The sequence below is a fragment of the Salvelinus sp. IW2-2015 genome, linkage group LG20, assembly GCF_002910315.2.
Source record: "Salvelinus sp. IW2-2015 linkage group LG20, ASM291031v2, whole genome shotgun sequence".
NCBI classification, from domain to species: domain Eukaryota; kingdom Metazoa; phylum Chordata; class Actinopteri; order Salmoniformes; family Salmonidae; genus Salvelinus; species Salvelinus sp. IW2-2015.
In genome coordinates, this window is record NC_036860.1 from 33,682,583 (window position 1) to 33,704,556 (window position 21,974).

At 42.2% G+C, this 21,974-nt stretch overlaps 1 protein-coding gene across 7 annotated transcripts in view; it reads right to left on the bottom strand.

Moving 5' to 3' along the window:
- The window catches only part of LOC111982075 (roundabout homolog 3-like), a 324,508-nt gene that overhangs the window by 59,757 nt on the left and 242,777 nt on the right, over positions 1-21,974 (bottom strand). For 4 of the 7 annotated variants that reach the window (XM_024013617.2, XM_024013616.2, XM_024013618.2 and 1 more), the window contains exons 3-7: positions 21,025-21,182; positions 14,314-14,434; positions 13,899-14,037; positions 13,625-13,752; positions 12,808-12,819 (exon numbers count right to left, since the gene is read on the bottom strand). In XM_024013617.2, the coding sequence (XP_023869385.1) occupies positions 12,808-12,819; positions 13,625-13,752; positions 13,899-14,037; positions 14,314-14,434; positions 21,025-21,182 (558 nt within the window). The remainder of the gene's footprint in view (positions 1-12,807; positions 12,820-13,624; positions 13,753-13,898; positions 14,038-14,313; positions 14,435-21,024; positions 21,183-21,974) is intronic. The other 3 variants (XM_070449356.1, XM_024013621.2, XM_024013619.2) reach the window with 1 other exon arrangement.

Consider the following 21,974-nt stretch of genomic DNA (forward strand, 5'->3'; position numbering starts at 1 on the left):
TACAAATGCTGTTGCATTGTGTGTGTGTCTATTAAGCTAGGGTTGTTTTTATTACATAGTACTTAATATATAAGACTTATGGGAAGATGATTGAGGAAAATGGTGCCAATAAACACACCGGACTGATGGCGGAAATATCTGGATAAATAGCGTCACTCAAGTTTCAATAAAATTGGAGTACAGCAGGATAAGATCACGGGGGTATCACTGGATTTTTAGTGTATAGGTTCTATGGTATCGTGGACTATATACATAAAATGGAGGAATTACATAAGCTCTTAATGGTGGGAATCCAGTCGCAGCCTAAAGTGGACGCAATAGTCGAGTCTGCTAAATGCAGAAGAATTGAATAGTGAAAAGGAGGGTCGGAGCCTTATCGGAGCGCAATACTACTAGGAATTAACGGACAGTCAACCACGGGATGAGTCACGATCGCTGGTCATAAAGCGATTGGGATAGGAGGAGTAAGGGTTTACGCTTTATTGTAGGAGTTCGCTCACCAAATATTAGACGGCAGGGATCCTCGTCGAAGATTAAGAACAAGTTTAACTAGCTGAGGATAGGCCTGGGCCATCCCTTAAACAAACAGTTTTTGATTATAGACGAAAAAGTAACTCACTCTGTATGCTTCTTTTATCGTTTTAGCACTCCTCTTTATGTACTGTAGATCATAGTAGGCTTTAATGTGAAGATAAGGGACATGATACTACATAACGCTACCATAATATTGACTCAATTCCGGTTACCTAAACTGAGAATCTAAAGAATGACGATGAAGGTTGGTGCCATCGGGATGTTAATCAGATTTTATCCTTCTCGTCTATTGTAAGGAATGGACTAAGGAGTAGAGTACCTCTTTATTCTATAAGCGCAGGGATTGGGGGGCTTTGACATGACGATATAAATTTAGGCAAGGAACATGGTACGGTTCTCTATCATTTTGGAGTAGAGAAAGGTTGGAGAAGTTGGATTTACTTTATACGATAGTTTTGGTGTGCAAAAACTCAGGTATGGACGTAACTAAGACGATTAGGTGGGTCACAATTAGTATCGAACTGGGATTTCTAGCCATTGTTCAGGTACACTCTATTCTGGTACTTCTGGCAGTATAATTTCGATGAGAAGATTGTTGATCCGTCTCTTCTAACCACAACGTTGATTTAGCGATTGGGTATATAGGAAGGAAACCGGGATACACTATCTGTCTTTTCATACTGGGAACAATCGAACGGCTAAGCCAAACTGATTATGGCTGGGCACGGATTAAGGACAGTACACGTTTATTTACAAAGTGTGTGAGTGTAAATGGCAGGGTAATAAATAAGGGGATCAAGATATCTTAAAGGGTACACTCTCATATATTTAGTGGGGCTGAGTTTAAAGGATAACCAATGGTATTTGTTAAAAAAAAATATATATATATAATGTGGACTCTTGGGGAGAGAATGAGTGATTAGTAAAGAAAGCGATTGAATAGGTTGCATTTGTTTTTTGGCCTATTTATATAGTATTTAAGGGGTAAATTGGCCGACCATAGACATGTTTTCTAAAACCATGAGTGATGGAAGCAAACAGTGAGACATTTAGTTAAAATTTTGGAAACAACAGCAGTTTTTAAGACAGATAAGGGAAAAGGCAGACAAGAGGAGCCCTCCCGCACTGCTGAGACGCTTGAGGTTTGAGAGAGAGAGGGGGAGTTTTTGGAAGGGGCCGTCCTACATGATAAATCGATGAACATACAGAATATTTTACCTAATCTTACTAGAATAGTTAGGGTTGTTACCTTGGCCAGGGCCAGGTATCAAACGGGGGCAGGGTACATTGTGGTCTAGGAATAGGAGTGGGCCTATTGGATGAAAGAACAAAAGTGTTAAAGTGACAAGCTACAAATGGGTTATAGAAGGGGTTAAATATATAATCAGATAAACGAGAATGAGAAACTTTCTGTTTAACCAAACCTGTATTCCAGATCTTTATGCCATTACAGGTGAATAACCGGAGAAAGGTGATCATCGGCCCTGGGGCATATCGAACTTGGAGGGTGAGACACACGTATTCACTGCCGAATGATCACAGAGTTAAGGAGAAAACTGAGCTATATAAAGCTGGGGTCACATCTTAATGAAAAATCCCTGACCCCGTCCTTTCATCACTGTGACGTTCCATAGAAGTGAAAGGTGTGACTTGATCTCTGGCTGGATGATGTGTTCTCTGGGAGAGGGTTGGGGCTTTTAACAGCGCTTGTAGGTCTGAGCTGTCTGAAATTGCCATCACCAGTGCTGCCAGAGCCACCACCAGTCTCCAAACGGACCAGGTTCAGCCGCCTCTCCACCAACTTCAAGACCAATCCCACACACTCACGCTAAGCTTCACAATCCGGTACAGGTAAAATGTGGATGAATCTCAGATAGTGACCAATTGGGGACTGGAAACTGGTTTGTGAGGGTGGGGAGAACAGTGGTTGGGCCTATATGATATGCAACTGCCAAGGACTTAAAATGGGGCGGCTGTGTCCGTATGTGGGCATGCCGGCTGCTCTGGCTGCCTCCCACCCATTTGCCCTGGCGGTGGGCAAAGGTTGGAGTGCATATTGGAAACGTTTCCTATTATGGTAAGTACCGGATTCCGACCCTGTGCGGCATGCTGGGTCTTGTGTTCCAAGGGGTCCCTCCCCAGAGGGCCCGTGGGGAGTTGCACGGCGTATGGGGGAGATGTGCAGCTGTGGCACTGGACAGGTGGGGGTGTAGACTGTGGGGGGCTCCCCTCTGCTTGCCTGTATCACTAATGCACTATTAACTGGAGGTGTTGCTGATGGTATGGTGGGTGTGTGGACTGCCAGGGCGGTGAACCCTCAATTTAAAGGAAAATGGCAAGGCAACATGTGCTTTGCCAACTGTCCTGATAACACCATTGACCTATTATTGAGGTTACAGCTAACCAACTCTTGGGAGCTGAAGAGCACAGTGAACAAAGGAGGCCTCGGGACCCAACCCAGGAGACGCAGAACCGTGACGCTCGTTGGTTCCGAGGAGGTACAGATAACATCCACACCAACCTGTTGGGGTCCCAATAGGGGTCCCCACGAATTTCCAGGCATTATAACAGAAATGATGGTCTGTGGCATCTGATGCCCACCATTGGCTCCCAGTATTGGTGGATACTAAACAAAATGCCTGATCAATTATCTTTATATAATCAACAATGATTTTGTCAACTAACCCCAGCACTCGCACTTCACGGGGATGCTGAACAATTAGAATGACCTCTCGAACTGCTAGACAGTAATGACTAGCACTAGACATGATACTGGCCAACAGGGAGGTGCTATGTAAAATGAATTGGAGAACAGTGTTGTCACTTTGTCCCTAAAAGTACTAGTCCCGGATGGAGCATTTTCAAAAAGCTCTGAGTGGGTTGGCAAGGTTATCGGTGGAGATGGAGGGTCTTGCAGGTGTGGAGGAGAGTTGGACTGTCCCTCTTTGGCTGGGTGGTGGTTTTGGTAAGTAATCTGCGCATTGAGTTACTGGAATTTCTGAACCCTAATCATTGTATTTCTTGTGTTAATCTGCCTGCGTTCTTGCAATTTTTACCACTGTGTCCAACGATCTATTGCAGGATTGCATGCTAAAGCTTCTGGCATGGATGCCCCTGCTACAGCCAGCGGGGAGTGTACTAGAAGCAAACTATGTGAGAACAGATGGGTCAACTGGAGGGTGAGTCCATGGTTTTGCTATAAATAATAAAAAATTTGGCTTAATTTTTAGTTTAATTCATTGCTTTTTGGTGCACAATATTTCCTTGCTAATCTTTTAACCCCTGTAATGTTTGTCCTACCTTATGTCAAGGCTTTAAATTTCCTGGTGGAAAGGTAGCCAGCCTAGTACCTGTACGGTGTAGCAGGTAGACTAGCACGGGTTTTTCTATTTTCCTCATTACACATAAAGGATGTGTTTTCTTTTATATCTTTGTATTACTGAGAAAGGAGGAAGTTCGAAATGACAACTTAAGTGTATTCCAATTTGCGGATCTTTTTTTTTGTTGGATATAGACAGAGGTCATGAAGTAAAACTGTTCCCCTAAAGAAGGTTAAAAGTTCCCTAGGGTGGTAACGAGCCCAACCTGAGTATAGTGGAATAAGGGATGAAATGTTTATTGTGACACCTTTTTGGTGTCAAACGGGGGAATCTATAAAAATAAAATATAAAAAATGTCTATGTTAATCAAAATTGTTTATGTTGAACCTTTTTTGGTGTCACACGGGGGATTGTGGGGTTTTATAAAGGTTTTTGACATGCTTAACTACTATAAGCTAGTAGGGCTTTCTTATGTATTAAGGTTTGAAATTGCTGCCTCTGTGAACCTGCATTTTCCATTTGTTTCACCTACCAGTGTTCAGGCCTAACCATGAATATCAGCCTGAAATGTGTGTGTGTTAAAGATAACGCTGTACTGTATGAAATATGTGTTGTATGCAACAAAATGTATCAGTAGTGTGAAGCTGTACCTGTGTGACCGCAACTGTGCTATAATCTAGAGAGACACAGGAGGGGGCGAATCAGGAGACTGCTGAATAGACAATAACAGATAAACTATACACACGAAAAACATATGTGAGGTTCGGGTAATGCACTATAACCCAATACAATAACAAACATGATTGAATATTAGCAACTGTATCATATTGAATTTGAATACTATAACAAACGTGATTAGCAACTGTATTAAATGTGATTGAATATTAGCTAACTGTTGGTGCTGGGCGCCTGGATGTCTGTGTGTGTGGCCGGAAAGTAAGCAGTTAGCTCAGATAAGAAGCTGGGAAGCTGTAGTTAGCCTTGAGCGAGAACAGTGGACATTGTATATATACAGTGTGTGAAATAGCTCAGAATATTACAGAGCTTCTGACCCCGTCTGTTGGGTGAAGAAGCGTGAATCTACCACAGCAAAGCGAGGGGACAACAGCAGAGCAAAAGGGGCTAGGATAGCTTATGTGCCAACATCACGATAGGCTGGGTAAAGTCAACCACGCCCAGTCTCTACTCTGCCGGCCGGCTCGGAAGTGGGAATAATCTCTGTCATGAAGTATTTATTATATAATGTCTTTGTCATGTAACAAGTGTCTCTCTGTTACTCACCCTGCGGGGTGTGCAGTGGACCCGTATATACGAAAAATGATTTGCCATTTTATTAACTTTTAATTAACAATTATTTTAATCAGTTCAGTTTGTCCTATTGTTCTATCTCAGTTGAACTTTAATACGTTTGAGCCAATCAGTTTGTGTTGTGACAAGGAAGGGGTTCAATTCTTGGGATGACTCTTTCTCTGTATATATCAATGATGTCACTCTTGCTGCTGGTGATTCTCTGATCCACCGCTACGAGACACACCATTCTGTATAATTGACCTTCTTGTGGACACTGTGCTAACAAACCCCAAACGAGCTTACAATGCCATACAACCTCTTCTGTGGCTCCAACTGCTTTTAAATGCTAGTAAAACTAATGCATGCTCTTCAACCGATTGCTGCCCGCAACTCCTCCTTGCGCTCGCCCAACTAGGGCAATCACTTAGCTTATGCGACGGGTCCTGTACGTGTAGAAATGGGTGCGTATTTAATACTCACAAAATAGAACACACTAGGTGGTCCTGTCGCTAGACATGCAGTAGTATTCTTCGAGTCTGCTTTCCAATAGACTCACATTAAGCATCTCCAATCCAAAATTAAATCTAGAATCGGATTTCCATTTTCGCGTAACAAAGCCTCCTTCACTCATGCTGCCAAACATACCCTCCTAAAACTGACTATCCTACCGATCCTTGACTCCGGCGATGTCATTTACAAAATAGCCTCCAACACTCTACTCAGCAAACTGGATGTAGTCTATCACAGTGCCATCCGTTTTGTCACCAAAGCCCCATATACTACCCAGCAKTGCGACCCGTATGTGTCACACCCTGATCTGTTTCACTTGTCCTTGTGATTGTCTCCACCKKCTCCAGGTGTCGCTTGTTTTCCCCAGTGTATTTATCCCTGTGTTTRCTGTCTCTCTGTGCCAGTTTGTCTTGTATGTCCAAGTCAACCAGCGTGTTTTTCCCCMTGCTCCTGCCTTTTTCTATTCTCTTTTTCTCGTCCTCCCGGTTTTGACCCTTGCCTGTTTCTGGACTCTGTACCCGCCTGCCTGACCATTCTGCCTGCCTTGACCTCGAGCCTGCCTTCCACTCTGTACCTCCTGGACTCTGAACTGGTTTTGACCTTTTGCCTGTCCACAACCATTCTCTTGCCTACGCCTTTTTGGATCAATAYACATCTAAGACTCCAACCATCTGCCTCCTGTGTCTGCATCTGGGTCTCGCCTTGTGCCCTGATAGTATGCTCTCGTTGGCTGGCCCTCGCTTCATATTTGTCGCCAAACCCACTGGCTCCAAGTCATCTAATAGTCTTTGCTAGGTAAAGCCCTGCCTTATCTCAGCTCACTGGTCACCATAGCAACACCCACCCATAGCACGCGCTCCAGCAGGTATATTTCACTGGTCATCCCCAAAGCCAACACTTGCTTTGGCCGGCTTTCCTTCCAGTTCTCTGCTGCCAATGACTGGAACAAACTGCAAAAATCACTGAAGCTGGAGTCTTACATCTCCCTCTCTAACTTTAAGCATCAGCTGTCAGAGCAGCTTACCGATCACTGTACCTGTACACAGCCAATCTGTAAATAGCACACCCAACTACCTCATCCWCATATTGTTACTTATCCTCTTCTCTTTTGCACCCCAGAATCTCTACTTGCACATCATCATCTGCACATCTATCACTCCAGTGTTAATGCTAAATTGTAAATATTCTCGCATTTATGGCCTATTTATTGCCTTACCTCCCTACCCTWCTACATTTGCACACACTGTACATAGATTGTTATATTGTGTTATTGACTGTACGTTTGTTTGTGTAACTCTGTGTTGCTTTTGTCGCACTGCTTTGCTTTATCTTGGCCAGGTCGCAGTTGTAAATGAGAACTTGTTCTCAACTGACCTACCTGGTTAAATCAAGATGAAATAAAAAAGGTGGGGGTATTCAAAAGATAGCCCTATTTGGTAAAAGACCATTCCATATTATGGCAAGAACAGCTCAAATAAGCAAAGAGAAACAACAGCCCATCATTACTTTAAGACATGAAGGTCTGTCAATCCGGAAAATGTCAAGAACTTTGAAAGTTTCTTCAAGTGCAGTCGCAAAAACCATCAATGAGCTATGATGAAACTGGCTCTCATGAGGACTGCCACAGGAAAGGAAGACCCAGAGTTACCTCTGCTGCAGAGGATAAGTTCATTAGAGTTAACTGCACCTCAGATTGTAGCCCAAATAAATGCTTCAGAGTTCATGTAACAGACACATCTCAACATCAACTGTTCAGAGGAGACAGCGTTTATTTATAAAAATGTATTTAACTAGGCAAGTCAGTTAAGAACTAATTATTCTTTTATAATGACTGCCTACCCCGGCCAAACCCTCCCCTAACCCAGACGACGCTGGCCCAATTGTGCACCGCCCAATGGGACTCCCAATCACAGCCAGTTGTGATACAGCCCAGGATTGACACCTCTAGTACTAAGATGCAGTGCCTTAGATCACTGCTCCACTCAGGAGCCCAAGTTGCTTTTTTAAATTTAACTAGGCAAGTCCGTTAAGAACAAATTCTTATTTACAATGACGGCCTAGGAACAGTGGGTTAACTGCCTTGTTCAGGGGCAGAGCGACAGATGTTTTACTTGTCAGCTCAGGGACCACGATCTAGCAACCTTTCGGTTACTGGCTCAACGCTCTAACCACTAAACTACCCGCCTCCCCTTGCTTGGTGGTCAATCCGGTGGAAATCTGTCCTTTGGTCTGATGAGTCCAAATTTCAGATTATTGATTCCAACTGCCGTGTCATTGTGAGATTCAGAGTAGGTGAACGGATGATCTCCGCATGTGTGGCTCCCACCATGAAGCACAGAGGAGGAGGTGTGATGGTGCTTTGCTGGTGACATTGTCTGTGATTTATTTAGAATTCAAGGCACACATAACCAGCATGTCTACCACAGCATAGCATTCTGCAGTGATACGACATCACATCTGGTTTGTGCTTAGAGGGACTATCATTTGTTTTTCAACAGGACAATGACACAACACACCTCCAGGCTGTGTAAGGGCTTTTTGACTAAGAAGGAGAGTGATGGAGTGCTGCATCAGATGACCTGGCCTCCACAATCACCCGACCTCAACCCAATTGAGATGGTTTGGGATGAGTTTGGACCGCAGAGTGAAGAAAGCAAGCCACAAGTGCTCGATATGTGGAAATCCTTCAAGACTGTTGGAAAGCCTTCCTTATGAAGCTGGTTGAGAGAATTCCAAGAGTGTCGAAGCTGTCATCAAGGCAAAGTGGCTAGAATTAAATATAAAATGTATTTTGATTTGTTTGACACTTTTGGTTATACATGATTCATATGTGTTATTTATAGTTTTGATGTCTTAAATATAAATGTATTTTGATTTGTTTGACACTTTTTGGTTACTACATGATTCCATATGTGTTATTATAGTTTTGATGTTTTCACTATTATTCTCAATGTAAAAATAGTGAATAAAGCCTTGAATGAGTAGTGTGTAACTTTGACTGGTATGTATATACATGTATATACACTTTTCTTTGAGTCTCTATGCACTCACAGGCTAACACCGTAACTTGATCATATCAAAACATCATCTACACCCATTCATGTGCTCAACACCTCATCATACAGTAATCTATACTGATCGGACACACAACCACCACAACACACACCACCCACACACACACACACAACACACACAACACACACACAACTCCACACACAAACCACCACACACAACACCACCAACACCAACACATGCTGTACTCTGTTTATATAATATCCTGATGCTATTACTACATAACATTCTCTATTACTCCAGTGTCCTGTATTGTATGGTATGGAATGACCTGACCTGTATATTATTGCTTACTTCTTTTTGTGTTCTTCTATTTTTTATTCTCATGTATTTTGTTCTACTATGTTATTTAGTATACATTGTTTGGATTACTGCATTGTTGGTTTAGAGCTTGCAAGAAGACATTTCCCCACACACACAACTCCACACAACACCAAACACCACCCACACAACACACACACACACCACAAATCTCCTCCACCTTCTCTACCACCAGCACCGCGTCCTCCACCTACCCAACCCCGCACCAAACACAACACACAAAACACGGTAAGCAACAAAGCACAGCCGTGTCCTCGGAGAGAGCCTCCTCAGGGGCAGAGAGTGACAGGCAGCTGTCACAGTCACACGATGATGTCGACAGACAACAGCCACCTACATACGCTCGAGTAGACCCGCTCGCAATTAAAAATGCACCCAAACGCTATTAATACTGCATCAAAAAGACAATGTTTTAAGCTTGAGAGGACTTGCAAAAGACCTGCTAAAGTTAAAGTTACCCCCTGTAGAACAGAATGAACGAGTACAATGTTCTGGGCCTTCAAGTTCTTTCCCTGAAGAAAACAATTGAAAGAGCTTTTTGGTGCTAAAATCCTTGTCTTCATGTAGATCTAATCCATAGTAAATTAGGAAGATTAAAGTGAATTTGTGTGTACTGATATTGCATGCTGATATGTTGCTGATAAACTGGATATCTTAATGTAGTTGGGGTTTTTTCTTCATAAATTCAGTACAGGTAGTGTTTTAGTCTATTTTCTCTCTCTCTCTTTCTCTCTATTTTTCACTTTGTTTCTTTATTTCTCTCACTCTCTCTCTCACGCACACACACACATACATACACACACCCTGTCCTCTCTCTATCTCTCACCCACTCTCTCCTCTCTGACCCACTTGCTCAATAATTGGGTTGTTTTCCGCCCCACACAAGACTGTCTATTGAACAGGCTTTCAAACATCGCCCCAGTGCCTTCCCAGTCTTTAATCTGTTGTATCTAAATTAGTCTTACACCTTCTTACTTCCCCCTCTATTGTCCCTGTCCTTTATACATGCTAATATGCAGGGCAGTTTAGGAAATTACACGCTGAGATTATGTTATGATTTTATTGCCGCTGCGGGCATGATAAAAAAGATCCTTTGAGATTGCTATCCCGGACGAGCCCCCATTAAGGGACCCACCCGTTTCTTCTCTTATCCCCTCCACTTCTCATTTTGTGCTAAATTTCTATTGTCTGATGGGAAGTTTTCTTTTTATACTGTTCTTCAACAAGCCATTGTACAAATTATAAGTGGAGTCTTTCCTCCCTCGGTGGCCTGTGCCCAAAAACTAAATAAATATATATATAAATATATATATATATATATTTACTTACATTTCGTACATTCATAGCTAATTATCTAATGCTCCTGTAGCTAAATTTAAATAGATTTTTAAGCATATAGCTTTATTTTCTGCAAAATCCCACTCATCCCACTGTACACAATTTTATAGCCTACTGATCAAAGAGAGTTGCTTGGCTACCCAGACGCCTTGCCCCGGCCAAATGCTACGCTATGCACATGGACTTTAGTTTCTTCACCACAATGAGTCTGGATATGAGTACCTCCCTGACCCTACACCAAATGCGAACACATTCGGGGGCATTTGATTGGTCCCGAAACCGATGGGTTGGGCCTGAGTCAGAACACACTTGGGTAAAGCAGCGGTTTGAAAATATGGCATTAGCTTTGATACTCTGATTGGTTCGAGACGATTCAATCGCTGATTACTTTGTTTTGTACAAAGCCCCTCGTGCCGCTCATCACCACAAAAGACTTCAATGATGTCAGTCTAAAGTATGTAACGAACGACAGAGCAGTGAAAGAATTTAGTGTGAGTCGTCAGGCTACAAAGAGAGGCCGAAGAGGGGTGGGCTGTCAGCTGATCATAGCGAATGTAGATTATGTAAACCAGCTAGTTAGCTAGCTAGCTAGTTAGCTATGCTGTTGAAACAATCTAACTAGTCTTTACCTGTGATTGGAGTTTGTTCTGCTGCTGACATTTTCCTCTTAGGCATACTAACAAACAGTCTAATTAAAGCCTTCTCTGTTCCTGACTGTGATATGACACATGCAACTGAAAAGGGAGCCACTACTACACTTTCGTTGCGTGCAGGTATCTTATACCTGCAGTGCACACTCGCGTGGGGGCAGAGGAGCGGGTGAGAGGGAATTTTCCACACAAAAAAAAGGTGAAATTATCTAGTTTGATGGGAAATTAATTTAAATAACGAGAGAAAATCGACTAAAAGTGAAATAAATTGTTAATAATTAACCAATCTGAAAGGGCACTTTACTCATAGGAGGACAAAAGGGCAGGGGCTCAGGCACCCTTAGACCTTTACCTGTGCATGTGCCTCGTGGCCTGTATACTGTTCCTTCTTAATCTGCCATTTCCACTTCATTTTCTTTCATTTTGACATGTACACTCTCTGAAGAAATATAGTGCAATATCTTCAGTTTCATGGCAGAACAACGTTCAATTTCATAGCTATGGCTTGCTTTTTTGGTTTTATGAGACAGAAAAGCTTCTGGGTTACTCCAAAAATAACTTTTTGTTAACCTACACTTGACTGCTATCACAAAAAAAATGGCTCTTATTTTCATTCACAATAATATGCGAGTAGCTGATGGCTTGGCGCTTAATTGATGTTAGCATCTTCGGACTGTGTCCAAAATTAGTCGCACATGGTGCTGTGGGCTAAGTGGTACGTCTAGTGTGGGAGGGATACTAAAATGGAAACAGGTCGCAAAATATTTACATTCTCCTATTAAACCTTTTAAAAAAGGGGCCTTTTAAATATGACACATCTGCAACCAAGTTGGGTTACGCTATAGCATAGATGCTAGCCAAACCTCAGACAGGAGGAAACCCCATTTGATCTACCAAGTAGCAAAGAAGGCAGTAAATTGTCCGTAACCATTGACACGGTCAGATTTTTTTTCTAACAATAATGGTTAATGCTACGATTGGGGTTAGCGTAATCTGATCCCAGATCTGTGATTATGGGCAACTTCTACCTCGAGTGCATAGAAGGGTTTGGTAGACCTCCAAATCGCAGTAGCTACCTCAGCCTGCCTGTCACCTTTACTTCTGGGCTAGTATTGATCGCCTTCTCCCCTTCTCCCTCCCTCATATAGCTTCCTTAGGTCATTTGCCAATGTGGGTATAAATCTTAGAGTTCAACCCTGTCTCATTGATCTCTGCTGTAATCGTCATTGACAAGTCAAGGACATGACTGTGGTCCTATCACTAGCCTATTTGAAGCATTGAGCCTTAGTGCGTGCACGCACACACTCACACACACACACCAACCCCCCACACGTACACACACGTGCATGGTATCAGTCGCTGTAGGTGTACAGAAAAGACTAGCTCTCCATGTGTCAATATCACAAGCCAATTTGATCCAATTAACCTTTTTTGGCATTCCAATGTTAAGGGTTGTTGCTGTAAATATATACATCTATAGTACAGACCATTTTATAGATGAACTCAAAACGGATTGGATTGCTGCTGTTGAGCCATGTCCATATATGGTATTGCAGAGTATGATTTTACAGGGTGGCCAGGGGCATTTAATGCATATTGACTTTTCCCCCCTTCATCAAGACGCCAATCAGATAAAAGCAAATGGGGGGTTTCTACTATGCCAAATATGGCAACCGCATGGACGAGACCCAATCGCAAGCAATCAGATCAATCCTTGTCCTTCACTCGACACACGCTACATGCAGAGAGATGAGATGAAATGGTGTACTTACTAAATGGACCCACTGGGACGGAGAGATGGAAAAAAATGGACCGGAGAGAAAAAAAGAGAGATGAATGAAAATGAGATGGGTCGAGTTGAGTTGAGACTTGAGGATGATTGAATGAGCAGTGCAGTCCAATAAACCCAGAATTAGTGTATCATGGTTAGATGATGTTTTACTAGTCAAGTCAGGAAGTGAAATTGAAACTTCCTTATAGAAAATCAATGCCACGTTTCATGTACATTTTCCAACTCTTTCTATTCATCGTCTGAATTGATTGAACTGAAATGGTATTGACCCCAATCCTTGGTATGAATAGGTATTATGATATGTCGGCTATAGGTCAAAACTTAAGGGATGAATGTGTAAAGGGAGAGGTGGAGATTGGAAATGAGAGGGCTCAGACTGAAAGAGATGTGCTCAAACAGAAACCCCTCTGGCTGTCTCCTCTACTCTGAGTGTGTTGTAGACGAAACAACGCACCACGCCACGCGCACGCAACGCACACACCCACACACACGACAGCACACACACACACACCAGTTAATAATGCAGCTGCACTCTCCAAACATATCATCTCCCAACAGCCAATAATCTCCACACAACTCCATGCCATAAGCTCTATTGGTGTATGTGCCTGTGTCTCCACTTATGTGTGTGTGGGTGTGTGTGTGTGTGTGTGTGTGTGTGTGTGTGTGTGTGTGTGTGTGTGTGTGTGTGTGTGTGTGTGTGTGTGTGTGTGTGTGTGTGTGTGTGTCACTCTGTACCAGTGAGTGTGTTTTGCATGTCATGTGTGTGCATCCCCATGTGTTGTGCCCGGTCTTACCGTGGACCTGCAGGCTGCCCGATGCTTCTGCCTTTCCCACGCTGTTCTCAGACACACAGGTGTAGGTGCCCTCGTCCTCGGCCCGGACCTGAGTCAGACGCAAGCTGTGGTCACTGCGGATCTCTGACCTGCAACAACAACAGCAGCAGCAGAGCAGAGCTGATAGGATGGTACTGTATGCTAACTGGGATCCATTCACCCTCATTGATTTCTGGTGACCCAATGCTAATGTGATGCTGTGTATGTGTGTATCTATCTTTGTGTGTGTCCTCACCTGCCACGGGGCAGCTCTCCCTCCTCTCTCCTCCAGCGGATGGTGGGGGCGGGGTCTCCATGGGCCTCACACAGGAAGTCCACCATGTCATCTGCCAGCACCACCTGGTTCACTGGACGCTTAACAAACATGGGCCGCTCTGACAGAAGGACAGAGACAGAGATATGGTCAGAGAGAGAACAAGCTAAGTTAAGAAAGAAAGAGAGAGAAAAAGCTAAACAAGGAGAGAAAGTTGGGGAGAGAAAAGAGGAGGGCAAGATAGGAGAGTGGAAGAAGTAGGGAAAAGATGATGAATTCACAGCAGAAGATAAAACGTGAGAAAGAGAGGGAGAAGAGGAAACACTGAGCATTTGAATGTGTTGAGGAGGAGAGCGAAAACTTAATACGTTAAAAGACATGTTGAAACTCCACTCACCAAACACCACTAGTTCTGCTGGGTCGCTGTCCCTTTCTCCCACCATATTGGTGCCCACACACACAAACATGCCCGCATCGCTCTTCCTCGTGTTTGAAATCATCAGCTTTCCTCCTCGGATCTATAATTAAGGGGAAAGGAATTGGAAAGGAGGGAGAGAGGGGATAAACAAACATGTTAGTCAAAAACACAGGAGGTTGGTGGGACCTTAATGGGGAGGACAGGCTCGTGGTAAAGGCTGGAGCGGAATAGGTGTAATGGTATCAAATACATCAAACATTACATTACATTTACATTTAAGTCATTTAGCAGACGCTCTTATCCAGAGCGACTTACAAATTGGTGCATTCACCTTATGATATCCAGTGGAACAACCACTTTACACATGGTTTAATGCCGTTGCAGCCATTATTTTGAGCCGTCCTCCCCTCAGCAGCAACCAGGTCAAGAACCTGGTCAAGAAGTAAGCCACAGTGTTCCCTTAAAAGCCACCACAGAGGGAAGAGTGATGATGTTCTTGTCATGTCCCCAAGCCCATTCACTCTGTCATGTTATATATTGAGTAAACAACATTTTAGGCATTTGGTTATTTTAGGCATTTGGTTATCTGTGTCTGATTATGGTTGTCTCCTTCTCTTTCTCTCTCTCTCTTTCTCGCTCCATCTCTCTTTTATTCTCTCTCGCTCAATCTCTCTCCACAGCCCTAGCATCACATTGCCTCTCTCAATTTCTATCTCACTCCCCCCCCCTATATACCAGCCTACTCTCTTTCTGTTTCTGTCTGTCTCTCTCTTTCTCCAACCTCACCTCACCCCACCCCACTCTCTCTATTTCTCTCTCCCAACAAATGTAGAATACATTAAACAAGAGCCTTCCCAGTTAGCACATTTGGTTCCTTGGAAGTTGAGGGAACGTATGTTTTTTGTTTCAGATTGGTTGTGGGAACGAAGCCATACGTTTCCTGACCAGTAAAACAGAACGTTTTTTAAACGTTCTGAGAACAGAAGTGAACATTTTGCCTGTTCTGGGAACGTTTATTTTTAGGTTGCATGGGGGTTCTGAGAATGTTTTACTCTAGTTTCTTGTAAGTTTTTATGTGAGGTCTTATTAACACTCTGAGAAAATAAACTATGTTTCAATAAAACTTTTTAGAAAATGTTGGCTTAACTTTTTTGAACTCCGAGCGCAAATAGAACACGTGGATATTAATTTCATTAGGCCTTAATCATGGAAATACATTTATTTTTTATTGTGACAAGGCATCAGAGAGATTCAAACCTATAATCTCCTGTTCTATATCCATGGAATTAGTCCACTTCACCACCAGTATGGAGCTAGCATGCTATGTTTAAATTTTTACGCATACAAAGCTGTTCATTWTAGTCTATTCAAACAGACCCCATTTCAAAGGAAACAAGCACTCTTTAAGATCAGTTGTAGCCAATTAGTGGGTGCGGCCAACACACCTGAACACACTTAACAAGAGGATAGAGAGTTTTGTTGATGCTGAGAACAGAATGTATATGTTTGTAAATAACATTCTTAGAACGGTCTCTGAACGTTACCAAAGTTTTCTTGTGGTTTTTATGGGAAGTTTTCTTAACGTTCTCGGAACAATTTGAGAACATAACTTAAAATAGAACTATGAGGAAACCTGTAGGAAACGTGCTTAAGTACAGAAATACCCACAGAAGAACATTGTTTCTTAACGTTCTCTGAACTATTTATTAAATTAAATGTAAACGTGGGGTGGCAGGTAGCCTAGTGGTTAGAGTGTTGGGTCAGTAACCGAAAGGTTGCAAGATCAAATCCCCAAGGTAAAAATCTTTCATTCTGCTCCTGTACAAGGAAGTTACCCACTGTTTCTAGGCCATCATTGTAAATAAGAATTTGTTCTTTTAACTGACTTGCCTAGTTAAATAAAAAAATGTTTAGGAAAGTTCCTAATGAAATACCAATAATATAATTGTTTTTATTTTGTGAAGTTCCTTAAATGTGCAGAGAATTTTCCAAAGCCAAGCAACTATTGTGCACCACTCTCAGAAAGTTGTGGGACGATTGTATGCAAATTAACCATAGGACAACCATGCTCACACCAAGCTCTACGAAACATGTGGCTCTTAGAACGTTATGTGCTAGCTGGGTTCTCTTTAGATAAGTGACTGTGTGTAGTGTATTATATAGTGTATCTGAGTGCTTATGGCCTCAGGGAGAGCAGAGGTGGTGGTGGGTCTGCTTTTGTCATTACACCTTCAAATAGATTCATCTAAATGTGCTGTATAATCTATTCATTTCCGTCATTGCCGATAATCAAAAATCAATGCAATTCCATACACATGCTTGTCCATTTATAGCATTGAGCATATAAATGTCATACAGTATTGACCAGCTGACAAACAAAGGGATACAACCTTAAGGTCTATGGATAAAACACTTAAATGATAGAAAGATGAAACTGAGGCATAGATATAGGTATTCTAGGTTCTACTTGTATATACAGTTGAAGTCGGAGGTTTTATATACACTTAGGTTGGAGTCATTAAAACTTGTTTTTCAACCACTCCACACATTTCTTGTTAACAAACTATAGTTTTGTCAAGTTGGTTAGGACATCTACTTTGTGCATGACACAAGTAATTTTCCCAACAATTGTTTACGGACAGATTCTTTCACTTATAATTCACTGTATCACAATTCCAGTGGGTCAGAAGTTTACAAACACTAAGTTGACTGTGCCTTTAAACAGCTTGGAAAATTCCATAAAATTATGTCATGGCTTTAGAAGCTTCTGATAGGCTAATTGACATAATTTGAGTAAATTGGAGGTATACCCGTGGATGTATTTCAAGGCCTACATTCAAACTCAGTGCCTCTTTCCTTGACATCATGGGAAAATAAAAAAATCTGAAAATAAAATTGTAGACCTCTACAGGTCTGGTTCATCCTTGGGAGCAATTTCCAAACACCGGAAGGTACCACGTTCATCTGTACAAACAATAGTACGCAAGTATAAAAACCATGGGACCACGCAGCCGTCATACCGCTCAGGAAGGAGATAAGTTCTGTCTCCTAGAGATGAATGTACTTTGGTGTGAAAAGTGCAAATCAATCCCAGAACAACATCAAAGGACCTTGTGAAGATGCTGGAGGAAACAGGTACAAAAGTATCTATATCCACAGTAAAACGAGTCCTATATCGACATAACCTGAAAGGCCGCTAAGCAAGGAAGAAGCCACTGCTCCAAAACCGCCATAAAAAAGCCAGACTATGGTTTGCAACCGCACATAGGGACAAAGATCGTACTTTTTTGAGAAATATCCTCTGGTCTGATGAAACAAAAATAGAACTGCTTGGCCATAATGACCATCGTTATGTTTGGAAGAAAAAGTGGGAGGCTTGCAAGCCGAAGAACACCTTCGCAACCGTGATGCACGGGGGTGGCAGCATCATGTTGTGGGGGTGCTTTGCTGCAGGAAGGACTGGTGCACTTCACAAAATAGATGGCATCATGAGGGAGGAAAATCATGTGGATATATTGAAGCAACATCTCAAGACATCAGTCAGGAAGTTAAATCTTAGTCGCAAATGGGTCTTCCTAACGGACAATGACCACAAGCATACTTCCAAAGTTGTGGCAAAATGGCCCAAGGCCACCAAGACAAACAATTTAAAGGCAATGCTACCAAATACTAATTGAGTGTATGTAAACTTCTGACCCACTGGAAATGTGATGAAAGAAATAAAAGCTGAAATAAATAATTCTCTCTACTATTATTCTGACATTTCACATTCTTAAAATAAAGTGGTGATCCTAACTGACCTAAGACAGGGAATTTTTACTAGGATTAAATGTCAGGAATTGTGAATGTTTAAATGTATTTGGCTAAGGTGTATGTAAACTTCAGACTTCAACTGTAGTTATACAGTGCCTTCAGAAAGTATTCATACCCTTTGAATTATTCCATATATTGTTGTGTTTCAGCCTGAATTCAAAACTGATCAAAAATAATAATATTTAGTTTGTCGGTTCTGTATTTAAGAAGTATATGAATACACAAAAATGCAAGTTGTTTAATTAAAGGAAGCTCTATCCAACGAAAAGACTTTCAACATGTGAGAAGAAAGAAAATCATAAAGTACAGTGTTAAAAGTTCACAACATATAAAGAGATGGGAAAAAAWTTCGAAATCAAAAATGGTGTGGTGGATAGGACTCACGCTTCCTCTAGGAGTTTGCCTGTGTTTACCTTCATTTCAATTATTTTTTATCCTGAAAAACTCCCCAGTCCTTAATGATTACAAGCATATCCATAACATGATGCAGCCGCCACTATGCTTGAAAACATGGAGAGTGATACTCAGTAATGTGTTGTATTGGATTTGCCCCAAACATAACACTTTGTATTCAGGACAAAAAGCGAATTGCTTTGCCGCATTTTTTTGCAGTATTACTTTTGTGCCTTTCTGCAAACAGGGTGCATGTTTTGGAATATTTTTATTCTGTACAGGCTTCGTTCTTTTCATTTTGTCAATTAGGTTAGTATTCTGGAGTAACTACAATGTTGTTGATCCATCCTCAGATTTCTCCTATCACAGCCTTTAAACTCTGTACGTGTTTTAAAGTCACCATTGGCCTCCCAGAGCAGTTTCTTGCCTCTCCAGCAACTGAGTTAGGAAAGATGACTGTATATTTGTCGTGACTGGGTGTGTTGATACACCATCCAATGTGTAATAATTAACTTCACCCTGCTCAAACGGCTATTCAATGCCTGCTTTTTATTTTATTTTCACCCATCTACCAACAGGTGCACTTCTTTGCAAGGCATTGGAAAACCTCCCTGTTCTTAGTGGTTTTAAAATCACTGCTCGACTGAGGGACCTGACAGATAACTGTATGTGTGGAGAACAGAGATGAGGTAGTCATTCAAAAATTGTGTTAAACACCATTATTACACACCATGTAACTTATTATTTTATCATTTTTTWATTAAATTTAAACACAACAAAATTAAGAAAAACTCAAAGGTTGTGAATACTTTCTGAAGGCACTATATTATAGATATAATAGATAGACAGACATACAGTGCATAGGGAAAGTTTTCAGACCCCTTGACTTTTTCCAAATGTTGTTACAGCATTATTCTAAAATTGATTTAAAAATGTCCTCATCTATCTACACACAATACCTCATAATGACAAAGCGAAAACAGGTCATATGATTTTTTTGCAAATGTATTAAAAATACAAACAGAAATACCTTATTTACATAAGTATTCAGACCCTTTGCTATGAGACTCAAAATTGAGCTCAGGTGCATCCTGTTGTCATTGATCATCCTTGAGATGTTTCTACAACTTGATTGGAGTCCACCTGTAGAAAATGATTTGGAAAGGCACACAGCTGTCTATATAAGGTCCCACAGTTGACAGTGCATGTCAGAGCAAAAACTAAGCCATGAGGTCGAAGGAATTGTCCATAGAGCTCCAAGACAGGATTGTGTTGAGGCACAGATTTGGGGAAGGGTATCAAAACATGTCTACAGCAATGAAGGTCCCCAAGAACACAGTGGCCTCATTCTTATACGGAAGAAGTTTGGAACCACCAAGACTCTTCCTAGAGCTGGCCGCCCGGCCAAACAGAGCAACTGGGGGAGAAGGGCCATGGTCAGAGAGGTGACCAAGAACCCGATGGTCACTCTGAAAGAGCTCCAGAGTTCCTCTGTGGAGATGGGAGAATCTTCCAGAAGGACAACCATCTCTGCAGCACTTCACCAATTGGGCCTTTATGGTAGAGTGGCCAGACAGAAGCCACTCCTCAGTAAAAAGCACATGACAGCTCGCTTGGAGTTTGCCAAAAGGCAGCTCAAGACTCTCAGACCATGAGAAACAAGATTATCTGGACTGATGATTGAACTCTCTGGCCTGAATGCCAAACGTCACGTCTGGAGGAAACCTGGCACCATCCCTACGGTGAAGCATGGTGGTGGCAGCATCATGTTGTGGGGATGTTTTTCAGTGGCACGGACTGAGAGACTAGTTAGGATCATGAGAAATTTGAACGAAGCAAAGTATAGAAAGATCCCTGATGAAAACCTGCTCCAGAGCACTCAGGACCTCACACTGGGGCAAAGGTTCACCTTCCAACAGGACAACAACCCTAAGCACACAGCCAAGACAACACAGGAGTGGCTTCAGGGACAAGTCTCTAATGTCCTTGAGTGGCCCAGCCAGAGCCTGGACTTAAACCCGATCGAACATCTCTGGAAAGACCTGAAAATAGCTGTGCAGCGACGTTCCCCATCCAACCTGACAGAGCTTGAGAGGATCTCTAGAGAAGAATGGGAGAAACTCCCCAAATACAGGTTTGCCAAACTTGAGTGTCAAACCCAAAAAGACTAGAGGCTGTAATCACTGCCAAAGGTCCTTCAACAAAGTACTGACTAAAGGGTCTGAATACTTATGTTTAAATTTGCTAAAATCTCTAAAAATCTGTTTTTGCTTTGTCATTACGGGGTATTGTGTGTAGATTGATGAGGGGGAAAAAAACTATTTCATTCATTTTAGATTAAAGCTGTAACGTGACAATGTGGAAAAAGTCACGGGGTCTGAATACTTTCCGAATGCACTGTACAGGCCTCTTTTTTGGATAGCCACAACAATGAAAGTATAGAAGGATGAAACAGAGGTCTATATACAGATTGATAGGACTCACGGTGATCCTCTCGTCGTGGTCGTTGACCTTCATGTTGTTCCTCTTCCAGGAGATGGTGGGCTCCGGGTGGCCCCGCGGGGGGATGCACTCCATGACCGCCGGCTCCCCTGCCGCCACGACTACGTCACTGGGTGTCTGCCTGAAGTCATCCCTCAAGACTGGTAAGAGAGGGGAGGGAGAGGGGGGTCGATTGTTATTATACAGCAAACATTCATTATTAGCTTTGGCAATTTTCGTACATATTTATTGCCAATAAAGCACAATTGCAGATTGAATTGAATAGAGAGAGGGTGATACAGAGTACTACGCCTACTTCCCAATTCCAAATCAACCCCTAACCCCCTAAGCACTTTGTGTTGATGTAATACAGTTGGAGAGGTAATAGCAAGATCATAATAGCTCTGCTTTTCCCTCTGTAAGGGAGTGCCACAAAGATACCTCAAAAGTCCACATCAGAAATCGTAAGTTAGGGTAGTCTACCACATCTTTCACTGTGCAGGGTGGCTGCATGAATGCATTATAATGTAGTCTAAGTTTCATGTGTAAGTACGAACTGTATGCCATAAAGCTTTGTGCTGTCTCCGCTATCAAGTCTTCTTAAAAAAAGAGTGAATGCAAAACAGATGAAATTCAACACGCAAGAGCGGCTCTCAGTGTATGATTTAATTGAATGACCCAAAGCCCCTCAATACTGGGATAATAATGATATGACTTGTGATTCAAAAATTGGTGTGTGTGTTGCCTTCCTATGGTCTTCATTGACTCAGTGTCCTGTGTGTGTGTGTGTGTGTGTGTGTGTGCATGCGCATGTGTGTGTGTGCGTGCGTGTTGCCTCCCTATGGTCTTCATTTACTCAGTGTCCTGAGTGTGTGTGTGTGTGTGTGTGTGTGCGTACGCGTGTGCTTGTGCGTGTGCCTATGGCATAGCGTCTCATCAATAATGGACAGGCT